The sequence below is a fragment of the Tinamus guttatus genome, unplaced genomic scaffold (assembly GCF_059628265.1).
Source record: "Tinamus guttatus ecotype Peru unplaced genomic scaffold, ASM5962826v1 Tinamus_guttatus_pri_ptg000194l, whole genome shotgun sequence".
Lineage (NCBI taxonomy): Eukaryota > Metazoa > Chordata > Aves > Tinamiformes > Tinamidae > Tinamus > Tinamus guttatus.
In genome coordinates, this window is record NW_028288728.1 from 1,278,292 (window position 1) to 1,299,306 (window position 21,015).

The 21,015-nt window shown below is 60.2% G+C and overlaps 2 protein-coding genes across 3 annotated transcripts; both read left to right on the top strand.

The window, feature by feature from the left end:
* Positions 1-955: 955 nt before the first annotated feature.
* PCIF1 (phosphorylated CTD interacting factor 1) lies at positions 956-12,039 on the top strand. 2 transcript variants are annotated; one of them, XM_088523584.1, is made up of 17 exons: positions 956-977; positions 1,136-1,244; positions 3,866-3,999; positions 4,175-4,299; positions 4,775-4,912; positions 5,313-5,443; positions 5,683-5,837; positions 6,115-6,262; positions 6,464-6,547; positions 7,299-7,398; positions 7,575-7,737; positions 8,943-9,115; positions 9,299-9,385; positions 9,896-10,080; positions 10,613-10,706; positions 10,927-11,122; positions 11,654-11,807. In XM_088523584.1, the coding sequence occupies exons 3-16, from the start codon at positions 3,876-3,878 to the stop codon at positions 11,104-11,106; spliced, it is 1,887 nt and encodes a 628-aa protein (XP_088379710.1). In that variant the 5' UTR covers positions 956-977; positions 1,136-1,244; positions 3,866-3,875; the 3' UTR covers positions 11,107-11,122; positions 11,654-11,807. The 2 variants fall into 2 exon arrangements, with proteins under 2 accessions (XP_088379710.1, XP_088379709.1); XM_088523583.1 differs by having other exon boundaries at positions 958-977; positions 10,927-11,102; positions 11,654-12,039.
* A 3,644-nt stretch (positions 12,040-15,683) lies between these two features.
* Positions 15,684-16,447, top strand: LOC148594853 (E3 ubiquitin-protein ligase RNF182-like). The gene has a single exon (XM_088523593.1). It carries the CDS (start codon positions 15,713-15,715, stop codon positions 16,445-16,447), a length of 735 nt encoding a protein of 244 aa, XP_088379719.1. The 5' UTR covers positions 15,684-15,712.
* Positions 16,448-21,015: the final 4,568 nt, after the last annotated feature.

Sequence of the window (21,015 nt, forward strand, 5' to 3'; positions counted from 1 at the left end):
CTCCTGCAAGAAGGAGCCAACGTGAGGCAGCCCTTGGTGCCCTGGGCGAGCGGCAGCGCAGGGCTCCCTGCGCAGGGGCACGCGGGAGGCTTAGTGCTTGCGCAGCACTGACCCCTCCAAAGTGCTTTGCCAGCATTAACTAATTAAACTGACCCTAGTGCTCCGGGTGCAGAGGGCAGGACCTGCGTGAGCAGGTTGGGTCGCTGCCCAGGGAGCAGCAAAGCGGGACAAGGAGGTGTCCGAGAGGCAAAGGGCAGCGCAGGACCCCCCCCCAGGCGGGCAGCAACGGCCCCTCGGGCTGCTGCCGCCTCCCGGCGGGTCAGTCCCGGCTGAGCGCGGGGCAGAGGGCTGCGAGCGCACCCGGAGGGCGGCCACCGCCGGCGGCACCGGGACAACTGCCCGGGAAGGGGCCAGCCCCGCCGGCCAGCAGCGGCCGGGGGCTGCAGGGACGGCCCCATCGGGCGGCGGCCGGGAAGGAGCCTCGGCGGGGCCGCTCAACGCCGCGGGGGGCGGCGGCAGCGCCGGCCCCGGCCGCTCTTCAAAGGCCGCGCGGCGGCGGCCGCGCCCGGCGCGACGGAACCGCCCGCGGCGCGGGGGGAGGGGCCGCGCGGCCCGGAACAGCGCGGGGCGGGGCAGGGGGCGGGGCTGGCGGGGCAGGGGGCGGGGCGCGCCGCCGCCACCGCCCCCAAGATGGCGCGGGGGCAGGGGCCGCGCGCGTGCGCACGGAGGGCAGCGCTCCCGCGGGCCGCGCCGCCGCGCGTGCGCACTGCGGCGCGTCCGGGGCGAGGCGGGCACCGCGCGTGCGCCGCGCGGCGGGCGGGCGGCGGCGCATGCGTAGTGCCAGGGGCGGCGCCTGCGCGCTGGCGGCCCGCGCTCCCGGCGCAAGATGGCGGCGGCGCGGCGGGCGCGGCGGAGGTGGGGCGGCGACGGGAAGCGCGGCGGCGTCCGGAGCCTGCAGCCCCCCCGCTCCGCACCCGGTAAGGGGCGCTCCCGCGCGGGCGGCGCCGCCGCGGCGGGCGGGGACGCTGCGGGCGGCCGCTCTGCGGGCGGGAGGTGGCGCGGGCCCGCGGCCGCCATCTTAGAGCGCGCCCGGCGCCGCCCGCCCGCCCGGCCTGACGGCCTCGTGTCTCCGCAGCGGCCCCGGCGCGCCAGGCGCGGCGCGCCCCGCTATGAGGATGCGGCCCCGGCGCGGCAGCGGCGAGCACGGAGCGACGGCCACGCGTCCCGCCAGGCAGCGCCTTCCCGTGAGTACCGCCCGCGGCGCCGCCCGCGCCCCGCCCGCCGCCCGCGCCCGGCCAGAGGCGGCGCCCGCCGCCCCGCGCGGCAGCGCCGGCACCGCCCGGCGCCCCGGGCTGCCCTTTGCGCCCGCTGTCCGCGCGAAGCCGCCCTTGCCGGGCGGGAGCTCGTCACAACCCCGCCGCTCCCGCGCGCCCCGCTGCTGTTTCTCCCGTTCGCGCGCCTCCTGCGCGCCCCGCTCCTGCTGCTCTCCGCGTTCCCGCGTGTCCCGCTGCCGTTCCTCCCGCTCTGCTTGGTGTCCCGCTCGTCTCCTGTTTCTCCTGTCCTGCCCGATGTCCTGCTTCTCCCGCTCCCGCGTGTCCCGCTCCCGTTTCTCCTGCCCTGCCTGGTATCACACTCCTCCTGCTCTTGCATGTCTCGCTGCCATTCCTCCCGCCCTGCCCAGTGTCAAGCTCCTCCTGCTCCCGTGCGTCCCGCTGTGGTTCTTCCCGCCCTGTTCGGTGTCCGCTGCTCCTGGCCACGCTCGCTGGCCGGCTGCTGCTGCCCCTGCGCCATGGGCTCTCTGCGGGGCTCCCGTTCCTCTGCAGCACTGGGGGCATCGTCCCGCTCTGCAGAACAACTCTCCAATCCCCGTGCAGCGCCTGCCCTCGGTTCCCTTCGTGGCTGGTGCCCCCATGCTGCTGTCGTACAAGTAGAGCTGTGTCTGTCAGAAGTCCCTGTCAGCTTTTCATTCTTGTCACAGAGCTTACTGTCCGTAAGTTTAATATTTGTTAACACTTGTAACGTGATAAAGTTTCCTGCTTCCTCCACTTATCCGTAAACGGGAGAAAGCAAAGCTGCTCTGCTTACATGATGGTTGGTCAGCAGTGCAACCCCTGGCAGAGTTGCTGTGTGCCCTGGCCCAGCAAGGAAGCTCTTGACCCCCAGTGCTTGGTCACCCTTGTGTGTAACGTGTGCGTGGTGTGCGGGAGCCGACAGCCCCCGCATCCCAGAACAGTTACTGCCTTAGGAAGAACGTAATGAAGTTCACGACTTGGAGCCCCAGGAGCTCTTAGACTCGTGCAGTTTCTCGCTCTGAGTGACCACAAAGGGAGCCTGAGCCACTGCCTTGTTTCTGCAGGGCGGCTGCACTGACTTCGCTGCCTCTGGCAGCTCGCTAAAATGGTTATAGAGATCACAGCAGGGTCAGAGTTCAGGAGAAAGCGTCAGTAAACAAACGTTGTGCAGCATGCCCGCCGCCGAAGGGGTTAAACGCACGGGTTGCGTTAGCAGAGTGTGCACAGCGGCCGCTCTCGCCTGTGGGCCTGGGTGCTGCCCTGCCCAGCGGCTGCAGCTGCGGGTTCCTTCCCCCTGTCCCTGCCCGCCCCTGCCAGGGACACTCGAGACTGCTCCGCAGTGTTCGAAGGGCCCAGCGGGTCCCAGTGTCCCTCGCTGCTGGCCCACGTCGCTCTCATTTCACCCTCCATGCGATTCATGGCTCGACTGGCGCCACTTTTTCTTGGTCTAATATCTAATCTTGACTTAACATCTCCTGCCATTCTGCGCTTCCGAAATGACCAGTGAGTGATGTTTCCTATGGGCCGGAAAGGGAGCAAGGATGAGTAAGCCCAAATTAATACAGTGTGCAATCCAAGCCAGTGTTTTGACTTAAAAAATGAAGCACAAGGGAGTACTATTATGTTATTCAGCCACATGAAAAAAATGGACAGGATTGGGCTTCTGCTGCTGAACTTGTGTGTAGGGTGAATAGAGTTGAGCAGCTGAAGGGGATGGGTCTTCCCCCAGCCCCGTTCACTGCCGGTGCCTCCAGGGCTGCTGAAGAGGAGCCACCGTAGCGCTTGCCTCAGCAGTGGTGTTTGGAAACTTCCCTGAGGGAGAAGGGTGACTAAGAGAGGAAAAGCCCGGCCTCTGTTCCTCCAGCGGGCAACGGTTAATGATGAGTAAATAGAGCTTTACTGTTTCAGCTGACTTTCGCTTGCATAACTGTTGTTATGCTGATGAAAAAGCACTATGGACTAAAATAATCTCTCTGCAGCATTACAGTTAGCCTGGGAGGGGTGAGGAATAAAACCCAGGAGTTTCTGACTCTGGCCTGTGGTTCTCTGGACCACAGAAGTTATTATTAGAGGAGCACTGAGGCTATTTTATATTGCAGTTTTTTTTTTTTTTAATAAATACCTTTGGTTTAGCCTTGTGAAGTTATGTGTCTGTAAATAGTGGCTTAAACTACCTCTGAAGGTAACAGATGCAACTAATAATAAGAATGTGGTAGAAGGTGGTACCTGTTCAGGCTGCATTCCGAGAATTGCATTATTTTTTGCTCTCAGTTCCGAGGTATGGGATCAAGCACTGCCCTCTTTAGAAAAATATAGCTGAAAACTGTGTATGTTGAGTGCTGGCCAACTGGTCTCCCTGGTTTGTGCTGTTCAAAGCTCAGCATCCCCTGTAGCTAGTTTGCACCTAGGTGACCAAGCAGGTATTTTCAGGATTCAGGTGCTGTTTTGTATGCACAAGTTCAAGTCCTGTTTGATTGCCAGAATGAACTTTTACTGTTACGGATGAATAGGCCAGTTGCATCTTGGATTTCTCCTTTTGTAACCCACATGTTTGTGTGTTTTCTCTAGCGCAGTTGCTGAGAAATGGCCAATGAGAATCACGGAAGCCCTGCGGAGGAGGCATCTCTGATGAGTCACTCACCTGGTACCTCCAACCAGAACCAGCCCAGCTCACCCAAACCCATGCGGCTGGTGCAGGATCTCCCAGGTACTGGTTCTGCCTTTGAGAAGGCCCAGTATGGATTTCTGAAGGCCTTGGGGAGCAGGGGGAAGTAGGTGAAATGAGAGGCCCCCGGGCACATTCCGTGTGCTGTGATAGCCGTGTGGACCCGAAGGGCAGGGCTCTTGCTGAGGAGCAGTGCTGACTTTCTGTGTCTCCTCAGATGAGCTGGTGCAGGCTGGCTGGGAGAAGTGCTGGAGCAAGCGGGAGAATCGCCCTTACTATTTCAACCGCTTCACTAACCAGTCGCTGTGGGAAATGCCTGTCCTGGGGCAGCACGACGTCATTGTAAGTAACGGTTATCACAGGGGGCTGTGCTGCTCCGGGCCAGGCTGAGGCTGCGCTCTCCAAGACCTGCCGCTACGTGTGTGGGTGGCTCCCGGGTGCTTTCCGACGCCTCTCGGAATCCAGAGGTTCGCCTGGTTCCGATGAGACGTTCCTTATGCAGATGCATAAGGTAGTGATGTTCCAGATATGGTGCTGTGCTGCTCAAAGAGTACTCAAACTGGGGGAGCTTGTTGTGTTTGTTTTGCAGTTTTGTTTGTTTGTTTGTTTGTTTAAACAAACCAAGCCAAACCTACAGGGAGAAGCCGATAAGAGAATTCTGTAAATTTCCACAGTTGCCAACATTAATGTCCTTATTTACATCTACTTAGGCGCCTGGGGCAGTGAAATGGAAAGATAAGAGGGCTTATTGCCTTCATTTGGGACTCTGCAGTGGGAGTTGATGAGCTAATGAGTACCGTGTTTTGGACCCTCTTAGTCAGACCCTCTGGGACTGAACGCGGCTCCTATGCCGCTGGAAGGTGGAATGGCAGAGACCTCTGTGGAGAGCAAGCAGAGGAAGAGGAGATTCTCTGAGGAAGTTCCACCCAGTGGCAACAGCATGAAAAAGCCCAAGGTGGGTCTCTCTTCCTGAAACCAACAAGATTAGAGGCATTGTGCAAATAAGCCTCCAGGACTTGGGGCTTGGACCTTGTTTTTGAGCTGTGCAAGGTCAGGCCATCCTAGCATTACTCAGACTGTGATATCTTCAGAAGATGGAAGAACAGGATCTGACCCAGCTCAAGCCAGGTTGCCATGCAGCCTGAGGTGGAGGTTGAGGTTCTAGAGAACAGGTTATGACTGAGAAATGTGGGGGCCTGCATGTCCTTACTGATCTATTCTGGTAGCAGGCAAAACGTGCTCTAGCAGTGTGTTGGGTATCCTGAGCGACGTGCTGCTGAGGGATTGTTCAGTATGCTGGGCTTGTTCCTTGCTTGTCGTCTTCCGATGTAGTCATTCATATTTTTCACTTCCAGGTGGATATTCCAGGAAACCCAGCTGCCCAGTCAGTCCCCATTTCTCCCAGTATTCCAGGGAGCTCTGTTCTGAAGGCATGGTGTGTTTCGCCTGAAGATAAACAGCAGGCAGCTCTTTTACGACCATCGGAGTGAGTTGTCTGTTTGTCTTTTACTCTTTCCGTGGTAGTAGGAAGCCGATGGTTTTCCAAATGTCTTTCTAGAAAAACATGAACGATACAACACCTCCTCTGCTGTCTTTTCAGGGAAGGTGGAATCCTAACAGTTCTATCTCCTGGCTTATACAAAGCTCAAGGAGATGTTTTTAAATGTGACATTTGATAATTGGCTAATGGTCTAGCCATCTTCATGACATTGGCTTCTGCCGTAGAGTATACTGGGACCTGGATATTCAGACAAATGCGGTGATTAAGCAGAAGGCACCATCTGAAGTGCTGTCTCCACATCCTGAGGTGGAGCTGCTTCGATCCCAACTTATTCTCAAGCTGCGGCAGCACTATCGTGAGCTCTGCCAACAGAGAGAAGGTAAATTTTTGCTGGTCCCCACCTTTTTTTGTCTCCTCAACTCTGCAGTGCTGCAATGTTCTTCCTTCTGGTTTACATCTGTCTGTTTTCCCTGTGATCATCCCTTTTTGTCATGGTTATACTCTGTGTGACGTTGTATAAATTAGTATATTGTGATGAAGTGATATTGTATAATTTTGCCATTAAGCAGACTTCTAGCCTGATGATCCTTATCAGAGCTTCTGGGCATCTCTTTAAGCTAGCACACTAATTAGACCCTTTTTCTGTGCTTCTTCAGGAATTGACCCCCCAAGGGAGTCCTTTAATCGCTGGATGTTGGAGAGGAAGGTGGTTGACAAAGGGACAGATCCTCTGTTACCTAGTGACTGCGAGCCAGTAGTTTCTCCCTCCATGTTTAGAGAAATCATGAACGACATTCCGATCAGGTACGGCTCACAGAGAGCACTGTCCTGTGCTTTGTGTCTTGGACCAAACCAGTGATTTGTCTCATGTTCTGGGCTCTTGTGTCTTATTTTCCTTGATGAAGTAGTGGGGTGCTGTTGATGTAAAGTGTGGGAGCTGGGCTGGGTCTCCAGGCTGTTATGGCAGCTCTGAAATTGATGCCTGTGAATGTGTGATTTTGTCAGGTTATCCAGAATCAAGTTCCGTGAGGAAGCCAAGAGGCTGCTCTTCAAGTATGCTGAGGCTGCCAAACGGCTTATTGAATCCAGGTAGGAGTTCTACAGTTCTGTCACCTTTTAAAAACAGAAGAAGTTTACAAGAGTTTTTAGAAGGAACTGCCATATCCCACCTTATTCAGCACTGATCATCATCTTCCTGAGTTCGCAGAAAGTTAGGAACATACTGAAGGAAAGCAATAATGCTGGAGGAATCTCTTGGTAGTAATTTTACAGTAAAATCAAACACTGGGAAGCTGAATGGCTAGGACTGGACATGGAATTGCTTCTGAAGTTGTTTGTCCCTGGTATTACAAGGATGGTTGGGCAGTCAGTGCTATTAAAGAGCAACCAGTTTGAAGTGGTATTTCGTTATACCACATCTATTTTTTCTCAAGAGTTCTGCCACATGAGTGAATTGAGTAAGATAGCCTCATTTAAACACTACAAAACTTGGTAACAGGATAGCTTTCACACAGTCACAAATCCCTAACAGTGGCTGCGTTTGAAAAGGAGAAGCAAGAGCAAAATGGACCGTTTTCCTATTAGATAAATCCTTTATGCACCCCTCCTGTTGCAGAAAGGACAACAGCAGCCACACAGTGTTTCAGAGAGATCATGACAGTCCCTAGTCACACAAATGTCTGGGAGCGTTTTCCACGGGAGGCCTGGGTGGGAGTGATAGGGCAGGGCCTTGAGGAAGTGCTGGCAGCTGTTTGTCCCCACTAATAGAAAAGTGCTGTGCTGGGACAGAACATATTGCTGCACAGCTGTGGGTAAAATCTTGCATCTCCGTTGCATGCAGGAGTGCATCACCAGACAGCAGAAAAGTGGTGAAGTGGAATGTAGAGGACACCTTCAGCTGGCTGCGCCGGGACCACTCTGCCTCTAAGGAGGACTACATGGTCTGTATCCCTGCTTTGTGCAAGTGGGCACACTGCGAGCGTGCGGGGCGTGTAGGACCAGGAAAAGGTCCTTGGGAAGGCTGTGATTGCTCTGCTCTGTGCAGTGTAAGTGAAGGCTCTGCATACCTCAAGGGAATCTGCTTATGGGTTTTTTAAGGGATTTTCTGATTCTGCAGGACCGCCTGGAGCACTTGCGCAAACAGTGTGGGCCCCATGTGTCTGCTGCAGCAAAGGACTCTGTTGAAGGCATCTGCAGCAAGATTTATTACATATCCCTCGAATATGTCAAGCGGATCCGTGAGAAGCATCTTGCAGTCCTCAAAGAGAACAATATATCTGGTATGCAGTAACCTGAAGAGTCATAGGAGCTCAGCATGTGGCACTGCTGTAAAGGCAGGGCACTCTGTCCTGCTCCCCGTTTAAACAGGGATGAGTTGGGAGGGCAGCTCAGTGTGCAGGCTTGTGTTTGATTGACTAGATATACCCAGCCCGTGACAGTCACCAGGTAACTGGTGCCATTATCAGCTGTGGTAGCAAACAGCTTTAGTGCCCACTTGACAGGATTCAGTAGCTTCCAGGGCTGAGCACTCTGAACGGGCATTAGCTCCTTTCCCAGCACGGCCCTGTCTTGTGTTGCTGCTGTGGGCATTCCTGCACCACTCCCTTTCCTAATGCCAGGCCTTCTGTCTGCCCTATACTCTGCCACATCTTGGTCTCTGAGCACCTTGAGGACTCCTGTGCGTCCCAGGGATCACTATGCACTCTTTCCTTGCAGAGGATTCATGTTCCTTGAACTTTTCTCTGTGTTCATTCTTCCCATTTTATATCTGTACTTCTGCCTTTAGCCCTTTTCTCTTTTAGATCCTTGCCTTTGTCAGACAGCTCCCTCCAGATCCCTGTGTCTGCCTTTTGGCACTTGTCTTCCCTCCCAGCTGTGTCCAAGATTCCTTCCTACTGCTCTTTCCTGTGAACTCTTGTTTCTGCTGAAGTTGAGACTCAGTTGCTATCCGAGATGGGTAACCACAAGGTGGCAGAAAGATTCCTTTTCCTCCCGCCCTTGACAGCCTGAGAACATTAATGGTTCTTTGAATTTCACAGAATTACAGGATGGTTAAGGTTGGAAGGGGCCTCTAGAGATCATCTAGTCCAACCCCCCTGCACAAGCAGGGAACCTAGAGCACATGGCACAGGGTCGCGTGTGCCACCCTGGGGGCAAACTGAAATGACAACGATCATGAAAGCAATTTACCCCTCTGGAAGATGCTGAAATGGTGCTGCTTGCATGGCTGCTGTATTACAGATAGAGAAATATTGTCAAGTGAATCCCTATTGTGCCCTGCTAACGGATCATGGAATTAATTTGGGAATTGGCTTTGAACCTAGGTAGCTGCCTACACAATATACGAAGAGGCAACTACTGTGTTTTTGCAGGGACCGCTCTGTTTTTCAGCCGCAGCCCCTACCACTGCATGTTTTGAGATGGAAGAGGGGGTTTTGCTTCTGTTGTAATGGGTTGCATTCCACTTTTAATTTATTCTCTGCAGCTGAGATGGAAGCTCCTGAAGTCCAGGACAGACTTGTGTATTGTTACCCAGTGAGACTGGCCATCCCGTGCCCTCCGCTGCCCAGCGTGGAGATGCACATGGAGAACAACGTGGCCTGCGTGCGGTACAAGGGCGAGATGGTCAAAGTCAGCCGCAACTACTTCAGCAAGCTGGTGAGCGCGGCGGGCGGGCGCCCTTGGACAGGGGTGTTTCCCTCTTTTCCTTCGGGAGAAGGGAGTGTGTGGCGGGACGGGGCGCTGGCCTGCTGGGGGCGTGGGCATTGCCACAGCGTGCGTGTGTACTGGCTGCAGTGACTGTCCTGGCTTTGCTTCTAACGGCCGGGCTTTCTCTTCCAGTGGCTTCTCTATCGGTACAGTTGCATTGATGACTCTGGCTTTGAAAAGTTTCTGCCCAGGGTTTGGTGCCTTCTTCGTCGATACCAGGTACGTGGTCTCACCATGGTCATTGTGTATCAGGAAGCTCTAGTAACACTGGGGAACTGAGCTTACTGTCAGTGCTCTGAGACCCGTGATTCTGGGAGCCTGATGCAAAATCAGTCCTAAACAAGGTCTGTGTCTGCTCCTGGTCTGCCGAGATGGGATTCCAGTCTGGGGAGCAACTGTGATGTTGACAGAAGACCTCAGTGGGGATAAACTCTTATGAAAAAGACTTCCATAGTTTGGATTTGCGTGTTCTGAGACTGGACCGAAGCTTCCTGGGGAGGATTTGTGGAGGTGGCAGTTGGCTTGTGGGGCCTGATTTCGATGAAGTATCTAAAAAGCATTCTTGGGTACATGCAGGGGACCTACAAGAATTTGAGAAAGGAAGAGGGGGCCCTGCATACCTAGAGGCGTGGGTGCATGGACGTGTGGCCCTGGGTCCGTGGTCAGTGAAGGGAGCAGCAGGAACGCAGCCGAGTGCAGGCATCGCTCACCGGGGTTTGCTCTCCTCAGATGATGTTCGGTGTTGGTCTGTATGAAGGAACTGGCCTGCAGGGGGCACTTCCCGTGCATGTCTTCGAGGCCCTCCACAAGCTCTTTGGAGTGAGTTTCGAATGCTTTGCCTCGCCCCTGAATTGCTATTTTAAACAGTACTGTTCGGCCTTCTTGGATACAGACGGGTATTTTGGATCCAGGGGGTGAGTCCAACGTTACGGTGCCCTTGCGTGTGTCTGTGTGGGTGCAAGCGTGTGTGCAAATGGCTCGAGATAGGCAGCTTTGTGAGTTCAGAGGCGCAGCTGGCTGTGGGGTGTCTGCTCGAAAGGACACGTGCTTTAAGCTGCTGAAGGCACTGAGGGGACACGCGGTCTGTGAAACGATCAGGAGTTAGTGCAGTTAGAGGGGGTCTGATCTCTGGTGTGATGGGCTGTGTAGGTCTGTCAGTGCTTGCCCTTGTCCGGGAGAAAAGGCAAACCAGGCGCTCGAGCAGCCAGCAGTGGCAGCCAGCAGTGGCAGCCAGCAGTGGCAGCCAGCAGTGACAGCCAGCAGTGACAGCCAGCAGTGAGCTCAGGCACACGGGTCCCTGGCGAGCAGCTGCGCTCAGGAAGCAGCAGGCCCCGTGTAGCAGGGCTTCCCGGGGTACCGCTGCCTTTCCTGAGCATATGGGTGCTTCTGAAGATGTTTGAGCAAATCCTAGCTTCTCTGATTGGCATCTTTGTCTCTCTCTTCCAGCCCGTGCCTGGATTTCTTCCCTATAAGTGGCTCTTTTGAGGCAAATCCTCCATTCTGTGAGGAGCTGATGGATGCCATGGTGTCTCATTTTGAGGTAGGCCTGCTCACCTGCGCTGCTGTTCTGAGGGGAGCTGTGCAGCCTGTCCCCTTCTCTCCGCTGCTGCATCCTCACCCTGGGGCTGTAATTCAATAGGCAAAAGACTGTGGTAGCAGATTTACTGTTCGGGAAGCAGAAATGTGTCGTTTTTGTAGAACTCATCAGACACGTCACTGCTCAGTGCAGGCTAAAACAATGTGTTTTCTTTTTGGCTTAGAAACTGCTGGAGAGTTCCAGTGAGCCCCTCTCCTTTATTGTCTTCATCCCCGAGTGGAGGGACCCTCCTACACCAGCCCTGACCCGCATGGAACAGAGCAAGTTCAAGCGGCACCAGCTCATCCTGCCAGCCTTTGATCACGAGTACCGCAGCGGGTCTCAGCACATCTGCAAAAAGTAGGCCTGTCTCTTGAGTTGTGAGTGTCCCGGTGCTTCTAGGAATGTGCTTTTGATGAGCTGCACAGACGCATGTCAGGAATATCCCATGCCAAGTTGAAATCTATTGATAGGACAGATAAGAAGAAATGTTGTCCATAATCATCCTGGATGTTTAAGACAAGCATACAGAGTGCTGTGGATTTATACATTTGTTTACTGACTCTTGAGTGTTTCACTTAATTAAAAAGCTTGCGAGTTGAGTATTCCTGGGGACAAGCCTAATCTGAATGACTTCCACAATGTGGTGCTATGGTCGTTGTCTGTGCCCCCCAGTTAACTGTAGCCTGGTGATTCGCTGCTGACAACAGGCGAGCGCGGCGGTGCCTCCCCAGCGCAGGGGCTGTCAGGCACTCGCCGCCTGACACGCTGCCCTTTCCCTCTGAGCCGTGAGGAAAAGGGACAGGGCACAGCTCATGTACGAGCGGCCGCGGGGGCGGCCGGAGCGTGTGTGCGGAGCTGCGCGGGCGCTCGGCGCGGGCGCACGCTGAGCGCTGCCCTTTTCCTTGCAGAGAGGAGATGTACTACAAGGCCGTGCACAACACTGCCGTGCTCTTCCTGCAGAACAGCGCGGGCTTCTCCAAGTGGGAGCCCACCCCGGAGCGGCTGCAGGAGCTGGTCGCAGCCTACAAGCATTCAGGCCGGACCCTTAGTTCCTCGAGTTCCTCATCCTCATCTTCATCCTCCTCCGCAGCAGACAAAGAGCGGGAGCTGGGCCGAGAGCAAAGCAGCAGCCGGGAGACTAATCCCAACTAATGTGGCGAGGTGAGAGACAGAGACGGCGGCCCCGGAGGAGGCTTCCCGGGCAGCGGAGAGACTGCTGGCTGCAGCCCCGGCTGGGGGGACTCTTGCACAGGAGCCCCCCAGCACCCGTCTCCTCTGCAAAGTCGCCAGCGCCGGGAGCGCGAGGAGGCCTTGGCGCTGCCCGCGCCGAGGGCAGCGCGTCCGGGCGCAGCAGGAGAGCAGCAGGAGAGGAGGCCCCTTGGGCACCGGAGCGCCGAGGCGGCGGGGAGGGGCGGCCGGAGCTGGGACACGGACAGACGGACCGAGGGACTGACGGACGGATGGCGACTGCTGAAGCGGCACCTGGTGCCGCGGCCGGAGCTGTCCCGGCAGCGCCGGAGCCGGCGCGGGCAGAGAGGAGCGGGCAGAGCCCGGCGGCCCCGCCGGCCGCCCCGGCACCAGCCCCGCTCCGTGTCCATAGTGTAAATAGTTCTGTCCACGGCCCCTGCGCTCCTCGCGGGGCTTCTTTCCATTGCATCCGTGTTTCTTTTCCACACGTCCGCGTCCCGTGCTGGCCGGCGCTGTTTACCGGAGCGGCGAGGAGCGCAAAGCCAGAGTTCCTTGGTGTGTAAAGACGTCTTTGCAGCTGTTTTGTAGTCGTTGTGGTTTTTATGCGGAGCCTCTGGGCTTTATTTAACCTCCTTGGGTTTTGTTTTGTAAGGATTAATTTAACACAGCTAACCATTTTATTACTTTTATCAAGAAGAGCAAAGTCTATTTTTGATTTCCATTTCCTCGTTCTTAGGAACATTAAAGACCAGCATACAGCCCTGCCTCGTGTCGCTGCCTTCGCTGCCCGCCCGGGCACATGCCTGTGGTCTCGCTTGGGCTCTTGTTCTGAGTGAAGGGTAGAAAATAGTCATTTTTGGAACTTGTATTTCTCTAGCACATTGCTTGAATTGCAGAAAACTACAAGCTGAGAGACCCGGGATATTTAATAATTTATCCATCACATTAAGAGTCAAAAGTTACAAAGACAAACGAAGCAAAAATGTTGGTAATGGAAATACGGGTAGCTTCTCCAAGATGTTTAAAAAAGGTGGTAATAAAAAAGTGTCAGTGAGGGAAATATATTATCATCATCGTCATGACCAGTTTGATTGGTTAGAGAATTCTCCTGCATCCGGTTCCTGACAATTCCTGGACTTGAGCCACTGGTGACATGGAGTGTTGATAAAAGCCACAGGTACTGTAGAACCTACCCTTTGCCTGGATAAACTGTCCTAGCGCTGACTTTGCCCTTGATGTGCAGACCTTCCCCTGCTGCGCGTGCCTCGGTCCAGCCTCCAGCCAGTGAGACGTTCTGGCTCTGGCCCTTGAGAACCATCTGCTACCACGACTCCATTGCATCAGAGCTGCGAGGGGAGGCTCGTGCTGGAGTTCTAGTCTCCTGCAGTTCCAGGATGGGGCTTTCCTGGCCTTTGGGCATTTCATGACCCAAACTGTAGAGCTCCTCTCTACCTTTTGACAGGTAATTCCTGGGCGAGGTAGTGTCACCTGAAGTCGTATCATGGTGTAACTGGTGAGACCGTCCCTGTGGGTCTGAACGTGTGCCAACAGATTATGAACCACAGGGCTGAGGAAGCGCTTCGAGCCCTGCTCGGCACCGGCCCCTGCATGCGGAGCCTCCGCTCCCTGCGGCACCGAGACCCCCTGGTCCCGGCTGGGCCCAGCCAGCGCCTCGCCTGGGCCAGGGGTTCTGCAGCTCTCCGGGGCGATTGCCAGGAGCCCTTGGCGTCATTGGCCTTCTTTAATTCTCAAAACAGTAACTCCAGCAGTACAAGAAGCTGTTTTTAAAGCCCTTTCCCCGCTTTATTCATTCCCTGGAGGCAGGGTGGGTTCTTCAAGTGCGGGTGCCCGAGCTGCACTAACGCAGCCCGTGTGAGCAAACCCCTCGGCCCGGCTGGGGGAAGGACGGGGACGGCCTCGGCCTGCGCCCTCCGAGGAGGGTAACTGCCTGGGTAAGGGGGTAATTGCCCCATGAGTGGTGTTGTGACCAAGTCCTGCTGTGCTGCTTGGTGGCTCTGGAAATACCTCCCTTATCCAGACACAGCAGAAAATGCATTTAGAAATAGTGTCAGGGTTGAGCCCTGGTTTTACTGGTGCTGAGACCATGGGCTCTCCAAATCCCCCTTTCAGCTTCCCCAAAGTCTCCTGGAGAGTTTTTCTGCACCCCTCGGAGACCTCTTACAGCTCTGTCTTGAAGGAAGCGAGAAGTAGAGAAGGGCAGAGGAGCCCTTTGAAGACCTGACGAACGGGTCTGGTCTTAAAACCAGGAGAGGAACGCGGAGAGGAGAGGAACGAGCTGGGACCCAGTGTGGGGCCTGAGCCCATCGCAGCAGAGGGGAGAGGGGATAGATAAAACACCTCCCAGAGGGGCTGCTTTGGGCTGGAGGGGCCAAGGGGCCGCTGAACAGCCAGGACAGCAAACAGGTTTTGGGTTGCAGGACCAGAACTGCTGGAATTCCTGCACCCTCTTCATCGACACTGCTGCCACACTGGACGCTCCCCCAAGGCTAGCGATGCTCCTGCCACATCTGCAACCCACGTGGCCAGGCCAGCCTGGAGCGAAGAGCAAAGCACCGAGCGCGGGGCCGGGAGCGCCCTGTGGCCACACGTCGGCACGAGGGTGGCTGAAGTGAGAGGAAGGGCCCAGCTGGGAGGAAGACGGCAGGACAGGGCGCAGCCGCTGCCCCCTTCCATGGCAAAGCCCTGGGCAGCACCAGGCTCGTGCCCAGCTGTGAGCACTGTGCGTGTCCTCCCGGGCGCTGCGCGTGTCCTCCGGGCGCTGCAGCCCATGCTCCAACATAGCCGGTGCATGTGGGGCCCCTGCACCAGCCGCACTCCTGGGGCAGCAGGTTGGCGAGACGGCGCCCGGCAGGGAGGACTCGCTCTGCTGTGCACTGCCCAGGCCGGTGTCCAGCGCTGCAAGGGCTGCGCTGGGGGGACTGCGCTGAGGGAGCTGCACTGAGGGGGCTGCAGTGCGGGGCTGCGTTGGGGGCTGCGCTGCAGCCCGCGCTGCGGGCACAGGCCGGGCAAGGTCGGACCCCCGCGGCGGCGCTTCAGACCCGCCCCGGCCCGGGCGCTTCGCCCTGGGCCGCGTCCCCTCCCCGGGCCGTGCAGAGCCGCCCCTTCCCTCCCCTCCCCTTCCCGGGAAAGGGCGGGACGGGGTCGGTGCCGCGAGGGCCCCGCGGCGCCCGGAGGGGCAGGGAAGGGGCTGCGAGGGGCCGGGGCCCGCCGAGCCCCCGCCGGCGCCTCCATCCCGGTGCCTCCATCCCGGCCCCTCCATCCCGCTGCCTCCATCCCGTTGCCAGGCCAACGGCGCGGCGGATGCTCGCAGGCTCCGCGCGCCGGGAACGGCTGCGCGGCGGCGCCGGGCAGCGCCTGCCCATGGGCGGCCTGCAGCGCCCGCCAAGCGCCCGCGGGGACGGGGACGGGGACGCGGCCTGACCGCCGCAGAGCCCGGCCGGGGGAGCCCCCGCGCACAGGTAGGGCGGCCATGGGAGCGCGAGAACGCGGGGACGGGGATGGGGACGGGGACAGGGGCGGCCGAAGGCGGGATCCTGCTGCCCCCTCCCTCTGCAGAGCGCGGGGCCGGTGCGGGGAAGGGCCGGGGCTCCCGGCAGCCCCCAGCCCCGCTCGGCTGTGGAGCCAAATGGCCCTGGCCCAGCGCAGCCCAGGGGCAGCAGCACCGGCAAGACCCGCGATCCTTCTGGCGGAGCCGCCGCTCACCAGGGCCTCCCTGTCCCCAAGGCAGCCCGGCCCCCGCGGCCGCCCCGGCGCCGGCCATGCCGCACGAGGACGGCGAGCGGGAGAGCGCCCAGCCGCTGGTGTTCACCGCCCACGAGCTGGAGTGCAAGATCTGCTACCACCGCTACGACGCCCGCGCCCGCAAGCCCAAGCTGCTCAACTGCGGCCACCGCGTGTGCGCCAAGTGCCTGCGCAGGATGGTGGCGCTGGGCGACGTGTCTCCCCGCCGCCTCAGCTGCCCCTTCTGCCGCCGGGAGACGCCGGTGCCCGGCGCCGACGTGCAGCGGCTGCAGGACGACGGCACCGTGCTGGCCGTGCTCTCGTACCACGAGCGCGCCAAGAAGCGCGGCGCGGCCCGCTCGCCCGAGGTGCTGCTGTGCCCCAGTGTGCTGGAGCCCTTTGCCGAGCCCTCGCCCAGCCCCGAGTGCCTGGTCATCACCATCCTGGAGGTGCCCGAGGGGCTGGCGCCGCCGGAGGGGCTGGGCATGCTGGACGTGATGCGGCTGTACGGCGGGGCGGGCGCGCGGCCCTGCCGGGGCCCCCTGCGCCAGTGCCGCTCGTGGACGTGGCAGGCGGTGCCGCACTTCCTGCTCGGGATGCTCTGCCTGCTCTACTTCAGCTCGCTGCCCTTCGGCATCTACCTGCTGCTCGTGGAGCGCCACGGGCTGGGCATCGTGCTCGTCAGCCTCGTGCCCTCCACGCTGCTGCTCTGCATCTTCTACAGCTGCTGCCAGTGCCTGTGCCGCGAGCTCTGCGCCTTCCCGGCTCCCTGAGCGCTGCCGAGCGGGAGCAGCCGCAGCGCGGCCGAGCCGGAGCCCTGGGCTGAGCCACCGGCTGCTGCCCTGGCTGGGGGCTCCTGCCCTGCAGCTGCAGCCCCAACTTCCCGCAGCGCCGCGGCCGGAGCTGTCCCGGCAGCGCCGGAGCCGGCGCGGGCAGAGAGGAGCGGGCAGAGCCCGGCGGCCCCGCCGGCCGCCCCGGCACCAGCCCCGCTCCGTGTCCATAGTGTAAATAGTTCTGTCCACGGCCCCTGCGCTCCTCGCGGGGCTTCTTTCCATTGCATCTGTGTTTCTTTTCCACACATCCGCGTCCCGTGCTGGCCGGCGCTGTTTGTTTACCGGAGCAGCAAGGAGCGCGAAGCCAGAGTTCCTTGGTGTGTAAAGACGTCTTTGCAGCTGTTTTGTAGTGGTTGTGTGTGTTTTTTTTTGTTTTGTTTTTTTAATGCGGAGCCTCTGGGCTTTATTTAACCTCCTTGGGTTTTGTTTTGTAAGGATTAATTTAACACAGCTAACCATTTTATTACTTTTATCAAGAAGAGCAAAGTCTATTTTTGATTTCCGTTTCCTCGTTCCTAGGGACATTAAAGACCAGCATACAGCCCTGCCTCGTGTCGCTGCCTTCGCTGCCCGCCCGGGCACACGCTGGGGGTCCCACCGTGGGGCTGGGTGCGGGCAGCACCACCCCCCCCCCCGCCACCCGGCGCATCCCAGCCCCGGAATTGCAGCACCGGGAGCTGCACAAGCACCTTTATTAGCGCCCCCATGTCCCCACTGTAAAACCCAAACCCTCCCCGCCCCGCAACGGGTCCCCCTACTCCAATGCCCGTCACTCCAGTGTCCCCGGATGCCCTCTGTGCACAGAGGGTGGTGATGCCACCATCTCCGCCAGGCTCCAGATCTTGGGCTGCGGTGGCCGGTGCTGCCCGGGGCGCGGGGAGCCCCCGGGGCTGCTCTCGCCCTCGTTGCCGCCGGGGGACCCGGCGGGGCTGCCCGGCAGGGGCCCCTCGGCGGTGCCGCGCGGCGCCCAGCTCGCCCCGCTCTCCTTCCTGAGGCGCCGGCGGGCGTTGGCGAACCAGGTGGAGACCTGCGTGAGGCTCATGCGGCTCAGCAGCGCCAGCATCACCTTCTCGCCCTTGCTGGGGTAGGGGTTGCGCGGGTGCCGCCGCAGCCAGGCCCGCAGCGCCCCGGTGCTCTCGCGCCCGGCGCCCGCCCTGGCGCGGCCCGGCGTGGGGGGACGGCACCAGGGCCCCGCGCCCGCCACCGGCGACAGGTCGCAGGCGGCCACCACCTGCGGGACACGGAGAGGCTGGAGGCGCCGGGGCAGCCCCCGCTCCCCGTCTCGGCCGCACTGGGTGCCGGCCGCAGCCGCCGGGATGGGCAGCGGCTCCCGTCCCCGCATCCCCACTGCCTCTGTGCCCGCCCGCTGCCACCGTGACCCACGGTGCCCGTCCGCTCGCTGCCTCCCAGCCCCAGCACTCCCGGTGCTCCCCCTGCACCCCGGGGAGCCCCCTCTGCCACCCCTGCACCCTACGCTGCTCCACACTGTCCTCCCTGCCCCTGCACCCCAGGTGCCACCTCTGCCACCCCTGCGCCCCATGCTGCCCCCTGCCCCTGCACCCCAGGTGCCGCGCGCGGCCCCATGCCCGGGTGCCCCTCTCACCGGCTGCGCCAGGAGGCCGAGCGGCGGCGGCGGCTGCAGGACGCTGTAGGCGGCCAGCACAGGGCAGGGGCAGGCGCAGGGCAGCAGCGCTTGGGGGGTGCCCAGCAGCGGCCCCCACGTCCCTCCGCAGCCTCCTGGCTCGTGGCCCAGGCCCCCCTCACCCTGTGGCGCTGCCATGGTGCCGAGAGGGGCTGGGAGCCGCTCCGGGGCTTTATAACCATCTCGGGGGGCTGGAGTGATTGACAGCTGATTATGGCCTTAACACCCCGGCCGAGCGGCTAATGCAGCGGCACCGACCCCGGGGCAGGGACTGCCCCCTCCGCCAGCCTGTTCTGGGCAGGGACAAGCAGGGCCCCCCCCGGGCACCCCAGCACCCAGCCCTGGTGCAGCGTGCGGCGGAGCAGGGAGGGATGGAGGGTGGATGGAGGGATGCAGGGATGGATGGATAGATGGATAGATGGATAGATGGAGGGATGGACGGAGGATGGAGGCACGAACGGTTGGACGGATGGCTGGGCGGAAGCACTGCATGGCCAGCAGGACACGGTGCTCACCGGGCCACGTTGCGCAGGGCACACAGAGACACAAGGAACGGTGCACGGGGTTTATTGCAGTGCCCGGAGCCATCAGCACCGGTCCCACGTCCCCGGCGCTGCTCCCACGCGGGCAGCTGGCACTTGCCTGAGGTGGTGGAGCCGGGGCTGGCCAAGGCGCTGGGCCCAGGTCTCACTGCTTCGGTGCCTGTGGGGCAGAGCTGGGGCACCGGCTGGGTGGACACTGCGGGAAGTGGGGCTGGAACCGGCCCGGGCTTTCTCCCATTCGGCCCTGGGGGCCCCCCTGCAGCAGCCGGGCACAAGGCGGGGGTGCTGACACCGGCCCAAGCCCCGGGGCTCAGCGCTGCAGGGACTGGAACCTGCTGCAGACACAGCCCCGTGTCCTGCTGCAGACACAGCCCCGTGTCCCACTGCAGACACAGCCCCGTGTCCTGCTGCAAACACAGCCCCACATCCCACTGCAAACACAGCCCCGTGTCCCGCTGCAGACACAGCCCCGTGTCCCACTGCAGACACAGCCCCGTGTCCTGCTGCAAACACAGCCCCACATCCCACTGCAAACACAGCCCCGCGTCCCACTGCAGACACAGCCCCATGTCCCACTGCAGACACAGCCCCATGTCCCACTGCAGACACAGCCCCATGTCCCACTGCAGCCCTGTGTCCCACCACAGCCGCACCCCACTCGGGCCTGGCGGCTGCTCCCTGGCCCTGCAGCCTCCCGCACGCTGCAGGAGCTGGCAGTGCCGGGGCAGGAAACGGTTAATGCCACCCGGGATTGGCCCTGGGCAAGTGGAGGAGGAGGCCCCACTGCAGCCCTGTTGGTCCCTGTAGGGGGCAGGAACAAAGGGGCAGCCGCCTGGGGACCCCCAGGATCCCTGTCCGTGGGGCCAGCGCCAGCCTCGGAGAGCGGAGCCCTCCTCGCAGCCGGCACGGCCGGAGGTGCCCGGGGCTGCCCCCAGTCCCAGCTGTGCCCAGCTGTGCCCCGCGGTGCCGCCCTGCTCAGAGGGGGATTATCCCGCAGGTTGTATCTGTAATTAAATACCGACTAATAACGCTCTCAGGATATTAAATGTGTAACAAACCCGCTTAGCGCCGGGGACGGGAAGGGGAAGGTCATTGAGGCTGAGGAGACGGCAGCATCCCGGGCCCCGCAGGGCCCACATCGGCACTGGGGGACCCTGCCAGGGACCTGGGGACTCGCGGGGGCCCCACTCCAGCGCAGCTGGAGGGGACAGGAAGCACCAGCAGGAAAAGTCCCTGGTGGCCCCTGCCCGTCCCAGCCCGCGCGGCAGCCGCTCCAGCCCGTCCCCATCTCCTGGCCCTGGTGCTCCGGGCAGCCGTGAGCGCGGGAGCCGCAGGGTGGCCGGGACCCCCGGGACCCCCGCAGCGGCCCCCGCCGCCTACTTGTGCCCTAACCTTGTCCCCACGGGACTCGGCCGGCGCTAATCAGCGCCACGGCCACCGCTGGATCCGCTTGATTAGATAATGGGCTCCTAATCTAGGGAAGCCCCAGGGACCGGTGCCGCCTTAACCCCGTGCGCAGCCGGGCGAGAGGGGCACGAGGACACGAGGAGGGGGCTCTGCAGCGCAGGATGCTGCAGACAGGGCCCAGGGCGGCCCCGGGGCTGCTGGAGTCGGGGCAGCCCCGCGCCAGCCCCGATGGGCCCCGGCTCCCGCTGAACTTGGGCGGTTCCAGCCTTTTCTCCCTCCACCCATAATCAGTTTAATGCAGATGCAGAGAACTAAAACTCCGAGATTAGCTGTTATAATCACATGTAAGTACTTCCAGACAATCCGCTTGGGGGGCAGCGTGTGTAGTTTGGGACAGAGTTACACGGGATTTAGGCTGTTTACCACTCGATTAATTTCCTGACTACAGCCCCAGCCTCACGGCAGCTGCAGGGCTCCCTGCGCCGTGGGTCAAGGTCGCTGCAGGCAGAGGATGAGACTGCGGCGCCGCCGCCAGCTCCGTCCCTGCAGCCCCAGCACGGCCACAGCGACGGTGCCACTTGCCTGCGCGGGTGGCTGCCGCGTCCCCGGCCCTCGGGAGGACACGGGAGCAGAGGCTCCGGCGGGGCAGCAGCCACCACTCCTCACAGACACCCAGGTTTCAATCCCTTTTTATTTGTAAGCATATCCAAAGCTTGAGAATGTCAGAATCGAACCCCTCCCACAACCACCTACAAACCAGCTCTCCGCAGCAGAGTCCATCCCTCTGCAGAAGAAAAATAGAACATCTTCCACCTCTGCCTCTTCCTATTTTGGGTTGCTCCAGTGCAAAGCCCCGCTGCCGCCTGCCTGCAGGCCGGAAAAGCCGAGGGAAGGGAGGCTGCCTGCGCGCCAGCCCC